Source organism: Melitaea cinxia, chromosome 9, assembly GCF_905220565.1.
Source record: "Melitaea cinxia chromosome 9, ilMelCinx1.1, whole genome shotgun sequence".
Taxonomy (NCBI): domain Eukaryota; kingdom Metazoa; phylum Arthropoda; class Insecta; order Lepidoptera; family Nymphalidae; genus Melitaea; species Melitaea cinxia.
In genome coordinates this window covers 3580112-3590261 of record NC_059402.1, presented here as the reverse complement: position 1 = coordinate 3590261, position 10150 = coordinate 3580112, and the positions used below count along the sequence as shown (strand labels likewise).

At 28.8% G+C, this 10150-nt stretch overlaps 1 protein-coding gene across 2 annotated transcripts in view; it reads left to right on the top strand.

Annotated features, from left to right (window-relative positions):
* Nucleotides 1-1038: 1038 nt before the first annotated feature.
* Nucleotides 1039-10150, top strand: part of LOC123656696 (calmodulin-A-like) — a 64956-nt gene continuing 55844 nt past the window's right edge. For both annotated transcript variants that reach the window (XM_045592357.1, XM_045592355.1), the window contains exons 1-2: nt 1039-1128; nt 8498-8539. In XM_045592357.1, the coding sequence (XP_045448313.1) occupies nt 1039-1128; nt 8498-8539 (132 nt within the window). The remainder of the gene's footprint in view (nt 1129-8497; nt 8540-10150) is intronic.

Sequence of the window (10150 nt, the reverse complement as noted above, 5' to 3'; positions counted from 1 at the left end):
TAACTATGCTATCTTTTATTGAAATATATCCATGGTAACTATTAAAATAATGACATCCAAGTGATACCTTGGTGGCCTTTTAGTCTTTATTTTTGTAATTGTAGTTTATCCTCATTCTTAATAAAACGTTTCCTTTTCGCCATGTAATTTTAATACTGGATGTATAGCCACATGTGTAACCTGCTGTGTCTAATAAATTTTAAAATAAATTATTGATCTGTTTTTATTTTTCGTATACATCACACGATGACTTCATCACCAAATTGGAAGCAGTTTTACTTATTGTTTTCTTTGCAATATGATTTAAAAAATACAATTATTATATACATATTTACTGAAAAAGATCCGAAAAAACTATCCTGTGAACTGTCTTGGTTAGGTACGTCACAAAAAAATCATTATTTTTCTGTAACGATTTTCTTCAAAACGAGTATATTGCTGATTATGGTTTTGCAAAAATATTTACGATTAGAATGTATGTTGCTTTATAAGAACAAGGTACGTGGTGTAAAATTAGTTGTCTCATAATAACGTATCTAATTAGCTACAAACAAAAAGATTACGTAATAGTTTTCATACGGTTTAGTATAGAATTAATTACTATTTTTCTAACTCAGTCATTGAAGATTATGTGAAACGCACGCAGCTACAATCGAATTTATATAGAATACAGTCGAAGGTTATTTAAAATATTACAACAAATTTATTATCTATCAAATTTATTATTTACTGAATATGTACAAAATAATGAGAGTATAGAGGATAAACAATATTGTAACTCCTTTTCAAATTAATCATTTTTATTTAAAACACCGTCGAATCACCTAATTTAAATTTAACTTACAGATAATAAATAACAAAAAATAAGATTTTACAAAATCCAACGAAAAAAGGCAATAATTTTCAGTAAAAATAAGTGTTTAAAAATTAAATTAAAATTTTACTAAGTCAATTTAAAAATTTTGACTGTGATCAAAGTACGCCTAAAATCAAAGTGTTCTAGTTGTGTGTTATCGAGTTATTTGAGAAAAAACCAAGATGGCTTTTGCAGCGGCTCGCATGATTTTGAAAGATAAGAGAAGGAAGGCTTCTAAGGAAGATTTTAGAGATCCGAGAAACAGGAGCAAGGTATATATTTTATATGTTTTACGATTAAGAATAGATATTGTTTTTTTTTTAAACCTTTACGGTCATTGACACTTGATTTAACGTGACTTACCGGACTTACCGGTCTGCAACGTCAAAATAGCAATCGCGGTAAGTCCCGTAGAGTCAAAATTTTAAGTATTATTATGTTTGGTTCTTATAATTTAAGGTTAAACTATAACAAAAGTACAATATAATATTTAATAGCGAAATTTAGAAGTAAATTTGTGATGAGTTAATAGAAAAGATATAATTATTAGGACATCGATTTTGGGACGACTACTATTTGGTCTCGGTCTGATCTATGTCGAGGTCTGATCTCGTGTGGGTCCGAATTTGGTCTGAATAAGATCCCGGTTCGCGTCCGATCTCGGTCTGGTTACACTGCAATATTGCAGTGGCAATATAAGATCGGGACTGGAATGGATTTTGAACGATGAAACTTGAAGATTGCACCTTATGTTACTACCTTGTATCAATTTTTTACTTGTAAGTATTTCTACCAGATTGAGTGTAGGCCAAAATCGAATTGCGATTAATTCTTACAGTTAGTGTGGAATGATTTTAGAATAGAACGAGTAAATTAAGATTATAATCAACCTTTAATTTAAAAAAAATCTTGGATTATTTAGGCTACTACAAAGGTAAGTAGGGAAGAAAGGAAGCCTTTTCATTTCCTACCTTTTGTATAAATCTCTACCAATCGTAAGAAAAATTCTTTTGCAATTTTTACTTAATTAATCTAACGAGAACTAGATGACATACCGTTATGGGACTTCTAAGATAAAATCGTACAATGTAATATGAAAATTCCATCATACAATAGTTATATTTATAAATGGCCTAAAGAAGAAGAAAAGAGCGTAAATTGATACTTTTAATGTTATTTTAAGAAATTTATAGACACAACAGATATGTTTTCATAATTAGTTTATATTATTGTAGTTATTGTAAAAAATACCAATAAAAAAGGACGTTTTTTTGGAGTTTTTTAGTGAGGTAAAAATTTAAATTCGCTTAGTAAATAATAAAAAAATATTTTTTTTTAGATTGTCATCTAACAATAGTTAGTAACATTTTAAAACTTAGAAAAATAAAGTTTTCGTATAGTTATAAGTTTGTACATAATATGTATATACTTACAATGTCTTTTTAATCGTGTAACTAAATTTATCGTTACTGTTAGATATACTTCGTGATTGTTTTATTTTTTATTAAGTTATTATTAATTCTTATACAATTATAAACCTCATCATTACATATTAAAATTGTAATTAAATTACTTTCATGTATTACAAATTTATCTCTTAAATAGAAAAATGGTAAATTGTACGCTAATGTATTAAAAATAAACTACAATCTAGAATGATTCATTACTCTAATTCGTTTGGAAATTTCTCATTAGGTAACGTCAAGTCGAAGTAATTAGGGGATTATTCACACCGCCAAGTAACACGCTACTAATGAAATGTACGTTTATCAATTTTTGAAAAATGTGGTACAGAGTTGATTCATTGAAGTATAAGTCTAACTTACTAAATTAGGAACACTGTAAGCAAAACATTCTGTGTTTTGTCTTGACAATGACGTGTGTGTTAAAAAAAAATATTTTGTGTGTCAGCTGTAATGCACAACTGGGGTCTACTCCTTCAGATCGACTGTCTAAATAGGCACAAAAGGGGCTTACTAGTCTAAGAAAAAGATTAATACCATATCAAATGCTAAATAAACGAACGCAATAGGGTTATATAAATTTACTTGCACGTAATATTTACTTATTAATAATTAGCTGTGCCCGCTACTTCGTCCGCGTGGAATTTAACAAAAATTTATTGTTCAGTTCGCAGTTATAAAATAAATAAATTCCTAAAATAAAAGTAGTCTAAGGTACTCCTAATCATTATTATATCAGCTATCTGCCAGTGAAAGTCCTGTCAAAATCGGTCCAGCCGTTTCAGAGATTAGCCGGAACGGAAAAATTGTAAAAAATGTATTTTTGGTATATGTATCGTTTTTACATCCACATTCACTTAGTAAAAAGCTGTTATTTGAATATTACAAACAGACACTCCAATTTTATTTATTTGTATAGATATAGAATTTTATATTAGAATCTACATTCCGAATCGGTGGTAGCTTCACTTTTAAAAATATTTAAAATTTTAGATGACGACCCGAAGGTGCTTTTAAAGCCTATTTGAATAAACCTAATTTGATTTTGATTATTAACTATTGAAGTGGCTGTTAGACTGGAGATCAGCTATTCTCAAGATGTTTTGTTTTAGTTTCAACATATAATTATTTAAAATTTGAATTATAAATTTTAGCATGGCTTGACCATCTTTCAACACACAACCATTCAACGAACAGATCCATTCTGTGTGTCCATATTAAAATTAAGAAATTAGGGTTCATATAAGTGTAAATGAGTCCAGATATTTTCCGCCGATGTTGGTAACGTGAAGAGCGTTATTTAGTTAACGAGGTATGCTTAATGAAGACCTCGTGTATATAGGGTAAAAAGCTAAATATCGTAATGTCGGAATGATGAAGTCTTGAATGCCACTCTTTTACGTAATTTATTTATTCAATTTCAGTTTCAAATTGTGATAGTAAAAATATGGATCAAAGTAAATAGACATAATGGATGAAAAGTTTTGTGAGGTTTGCGTAAACGAATTGAGATAACGATAATATTTTCAAGACTTACTTTATTAAATATCCATATTGGCATAACAAGCGATACTAAAAAGGCATGGATCTTTTGAACTCAAATTTTTATTATGATTAAGTTACAAAATTGAATAAAATATACATGAAATCTGTATTTGATACTAAAAATATTTTCAATTTTATATAACAGTAGCTTTCGCCTTGAAAATTTCAATTCAGGTCATGTTTGGGCGAACTATTTTTAATCTGTGCATTTTTCCCATCACGGTAACGTAGCCGGAAGTGCGGCTCACGGCCATCGGAAATTGGTTTACGCGTCGCAACACTGCCTGAGTACATCGGGATAATACAACGCTATAGCTAGCTCCTAGCAAGATTTCCTACTATTTTGTATGTGAAATTACGGTTATTGATATACATATAGATTCGATGAATTAGGTAAGTATATGAAAATTAATGAAATTATATACAAATAACAAGTAATAATACAATATCCGCTCTAGTGTAATGGTGCCAGCGGCTTGCAGATTCGATTCCCGCTCGGGATGAATAATTTGTATTTTTAAAAATATTTGTTTCCTGTTTGAATGTCTGTCCGTGTGGAAACCTTACAGTGCCTCTTAAAGCACATTTTGTTATCGATCCCGGTTAATATCATTTATACCTGATAGCGATTGTTACTTATAGTATATATATTCGATAAACCGGATTGGAGCGGCGTGGTGGATTAAGCTCTGATCCTTCTCCTACATGGGATATTACAGAATGATGCGAGATTATATAGTGAAGTATTAAAGTTAAAAATATTGTTTTCACATTAAGACAAGTTTGTCGAAAACATACGAGTTGAACTATTTCTCATCTCCTACATATCTTGGAAGTTTTATTGACAGAGTAATAACACGGCATCATGGCCGGCGTCTCGAGGGATTTTGATGAATGAAGTTTTCTGAGTCTTGAATCCCTTCGCCAGTTTTTATTTAGAAAAGAGTTTCTTTTTCTTTTTGTTTTATGTGAATATTAATTAGTTTTGTTTTAGGTATAATAATAATGAATGCTATGATATTTTATATTTAGAAATTAAATTTGATAGAATACACTTTTCATACAAGTTTATAATATAAATTATGCATTTAAAATTCCCAATTAGAAATTATATAAATAATAAATATAGAATAAATTTTATTTCATAAAAAAAGGAATAATATAAACTGTACCTATAGTAACAATTTGATGAAATTAAATATATATAGTTATATAATAAAATATGAATTATATTAAAATGTTAAATGAAACCACACGAGAGTTTGCACAGTAATTCACATATCACTGCCTCGGTGCGTGAACTTAGCGGTGTGGAAATTCTTCGAATGAATTTAACTGATATATACAGAATGGAGACATGCCAGATGCGTTAAATAAAATCACATACACATATTGATTCTAAGCTAAACGTATAAAAAATAGTCAAATAGAACAATTCGTTTTGGTACAATATTAATTTTTACCTTGTTTTAAATAAAACAACTGACAGAACATTTCAAACTATTTTGCATAATCCATTCTGTATAACGTAATATATTAGTTGATTTCATACATACGTAAAAATAAGTATATGCTATTTCTGTGTGTAATCGAATTATGTCAAAATTAATATTATAGTATTTTATATGTGTACCTATTTTAAATTTTGATATTGTGATAAAAATGTGTACTTTTTTTATCATTATTATTGTATTATTTCTATTCTTTTGGATACAAATATAAGTAAGTAAAATGTATAAAGGTTTCACTGCTAAGAGCATTTTCTTCTATTCAGTAACGGTAAGATGACAACTCTAATAGAGAGCTAAATCGTTTTTCACTTACGGGTATACGTAGGACGTTCTGACGGACGCAATGATTTCTGCTTTTATTAAATAATGATCTAACTTGTGCACGATATTGATAGGCAAGTGTTACTGTATTAAAATATTTTCCAGTATTAAGTATTAGAGAGAAGGAAATTAAATAAATATTATAACTGTTGGATGGTGTATTGGTGATTTAGAAGAATTAATTTTTCAATTTTTATTTGAGACTTTACTTTACAAACATTACATTTTGAACTAGTAATATAGTAATAATTAATATAAAAATGATCATATTGGAGTTAATCATAGTAGTGTATTAATTTGTATAAAAACAAATATTTGTGTTTGTTTTTATTTGCCAAACAGAAATACATGTAAATGTCGTCCATATTTTACTAACTTTACGAAGAATCCAAATAAATTGGCAATAAAATATGAGAGACAAATAAATTACATTATAGAAGAGGCTTCCGGGTCTGAAGGAAAATCTCGAAGGTTGAGGCTTCCGTGTAATTTAAGCTTAAATCCCAGAGATTTGTTCAAGCATTATCATAAAAAATGTTATCTTATTATAGAGATTTTTTTCTTTTTATTGCTATAATTATTATTATTTTTTTTATAATCATAACGATATTTCACTAACCAAATCTAGATAAAAAGAGGTTGAAATGATATTTTTTTATTTTTATTTTAAAACAACAACCTTAATATAGTACCTGCGTATATTTGGAATGTCTCATTCATTTAATATTACAGGATAAAAAATAAAATTTTAGTTCTAAGTATAATTCAATAATAAAAACTAAGTGTGACGTCAAAGTTATAAAGTGATTTTCAGGTACATTTCAGGTTCCAGGTAATTCATTTTCAAAAACAATCAGGGCTACTTTGTACTGTGTCATCCGTAAAATTCACAGTACAAAATTGCAGACACTTAACTGTTGTAATCGATGTTCGCTGATGGTCTTGGCAAATGCTTTGGATGTTATATCTGCTTATATAATTGTGAGTGTCTGTATAGCATCCTACACAGCTTCAGCTCCGAAAAGGAACACTTTGGACGATATATGTTTAATGCCTTTTAGTACTGGTATAAGTGTGTTGGCGACTGTACGTATTTGAACTGCTGTATAGTTTCTCTGTCAGCAGTTTCAGTAGTATTTATGATGTAATAAAAAATCAATGACTTAAAAAATATTTTCCAAATAAATATCTTTTGTATTTATATTTAGATTTGTACATGTGTGGAGAGTCACTTGCCTTTGCAAACTTCTACTTCGCTTCTGGCGACTTAACTGAATATTTACTCACTTCTCAATCTATTTATCTATTTACACGGGATATTGCTTGCATATATAAATATTTGTTGTATTTTGAAGCTGTATTTGAGTTAAAAAAATTATAATCTTCAATGTTTATTTTTACATTATCAAATTATGTTGTCTCAAATACAGCTTAAAATCTATTTGCATACAAACATTTGATAACTGTTCTATGTGTACCAGACCAATGAGGCTGATATGCTGCACAACTATTTCTTCTTTCCAATCTTTGCACTTTGCACATTGAATGTTGTCACGGTAAAATGGTCACAAGTCAGCTCTGAACAACACGAAAATTCCCAGATATCAAGTCGATGAAAGGTTAATGAAATTTTCAACTGACATTCGGACTAATGTTTGATAGCAACGATCGCCGCGGTTAATTATTAGGTAATTAACAACCCCAATATCAGTGATTCATTGCCAGTAAAATTGCAAATAGCTAATAAGGAAAAGTTACTACTTAGAAAATATTTAGATTGTTATACTGGGTTAGTATGATATGATCAAAAAATTTCAAAGTAATATTTAAAATTCTTTTATAGCTGGCTGCGGACGAGCGATATGATAAAGCGCGTCAATCTTTTTAAAATGTGCTTCATTTTCCTTTAAAGTAAGGACATTAAAAGAGACATAGTGTCGTTTTACAGAGATTAGGCACGTAAAACACTGAAAAAGAACATAAACTAAAAAACAAAAAGCTAAAGTATACAAGTAATAGGGCATTTAAAAAACGTGACACGAATCCGACGCGGAAAACTTTTTTCGTGTTTAAGTATTGGAAAAATGAAAATTAACGTGACGAAAATTTATAAATTTAAATTTGTATTGTAAAAAGTCGACGTTTTAATCTCCGTTGAAAATTATGTCCGCGCTGTGGTAAATGGTCACGATTAATCTTTGGAAGTAAAGCGTTTAAATATAAAGAGTTTAATTATTAGCAAAATGCTCTTGAAAAATTTATCTTACAATAATTTTGAAAATGACGACAGTTAAATAAATCATAAGTAATAATATAATAGTGCAATTTATTCATAAAAGTAAAGAAATTTTTAAACTTAATATAGCTGCAAAATTGTCAAACTGTAAAAGCGAATGACGCTCACGAGATAAGGGACTATCGTAAACGCTCAACCTCATATTTCATCTTAAAGTCCTGTTACTGAACGTTCATTCAAAATTTTATACGATGGCAGAAAATGAAATTGATGTCGAGAACTCAAGAGCAATGCCTTAATCGTTTAAAAATTTTATGATTTTATATTCTGTGAGTTACGATAAAGATTTTTAAACATGAAATTCGAAAATTTTAATGAAACAGATGCTGCAATTTTTTAAGGAATAGACAGTTCGCTAAGCGTTCAAGATTAAAGTGTTACAGAACTTTTTATGACTTGTGACCATATTACTATTGTACGTCTAGTTGGTACAGCATGTCAAACTTCGCGGTCGTGATAACTGCTAAGTGTGCTTGGTGTATAGGACCAATCTTTCTTCTTGCAGGCCCGGAGCGCTAGCACCAGTAGCTTTAGGAGTGTAAGTCAGGTAATGACAGTAAATATGCTTGATCACGCCTGGCCATATACATGATGATTTTATATTTCGTTGGTTGTTTTGGTCGGCAATGATTTTTATCTTTGATGAGATATTTTTTTAGGAAGAAATAAATATTTTGTTTTAATCAAATTCACTAAATGTTTTAACATTTAATTAATTCGATTAAAACAAAATTAATGATTCATGTTATATTAAATTAATTGTTAAATACGGATGATAAATCATTGCCAAATATTATGTCACGAGTCATTTGCTATTTTACAGTAGTTTGATTAGCAGTAGACGCATCACAATCATCTGCTGTAGACAAACCGACACAGAGGTAAGGGTACGAGATAATAACACTACAGATGAATACAGTTCTAAATACCTAATTGTACAAAAAGTCAATATTATTTGTTAATACAATTTAAAACTTTTCACTTAAAATATCAAAGTGAACATCAATAAGGCTACTTTTTACATATATGTATGTTTCATCATGAAAAATTTGTTCAATGTAAAAAGAGAAATAGTTTTTAAAATCTATATCAAATTTAGTTTGTCCTTTATCAAATTATGAATAATTTCTACGATATAGTTAAGGAATTGAATATAAATTAGGGCGTAACTTTTACTCATATATACCAAAAAATTCTAGCTACTAATGGAATACCTAAATCATATCATCACAATATAATCTTAATATAATAATTATCGAAGATAGATTCAGCGATTATCAAAAACTAATTTTTTGCTGATACCAGCTTCTGTCAATCTCATTTACAAGAATTGATGATATCACAATATGATTCAATCGTCCTTATACGGGATACGTTATTGTCGGACATCTATAATAATAGAGAAATGGGCCCAAAATTGTCACACTAACGAAAAAAAAAAATCCTCTGACCTACAAACCTATTTCCTCCCTTCGAGCCCCTGTCTTCCATTTTTCAATGTCTGCACAGACAGATGACTTTTAAATTACTTGCCATTTGTTCCCCTTAACGTATTTATTGATAAAGAAACACATTTCTCTTGATAACATTAAGAATCATTTTCCTATTTTATTAAATGACTAAATAATTTTAATATTCTGATATTTCATGTGTCGTACTACTAAAATTAATTACATTAATAATATAATAATTAGATTTCTGTACACTAAAAAGCAATTTAAAGAACGAGACACGTATTTGATTGATATTTCAAATAATTTGTTTTGGTATTTGTTAATTATTAATTATTTCTGAACACAATTTATCAAATTTCAAGCGTACCTATATTCCCAAATATTTGAAAGGATAGCTTCTCATTAACTATGCTACCCACGTATTCTCCATTATATAAAATGAGTGGCATTTAACGATTTCGGCTGAGAATTATTTTAGTAATTAATCTGTAATTAGATTCGTTGAATTCTTCAAACGTAATATTCAAAATTATAAGAACCAGTGTAGAATTAGAAAATGACTAATTCTTTGAAATAATCGTTTATGTGATAAATAGTTTTTGCGTATTCTAAGTTAACTCTAGGTAAAATACTATTCTTTTTACGAAAACTATGTTTAAATGATACGCTCGATTTTGGTTCAATTTAATATTTGTTAACAATTG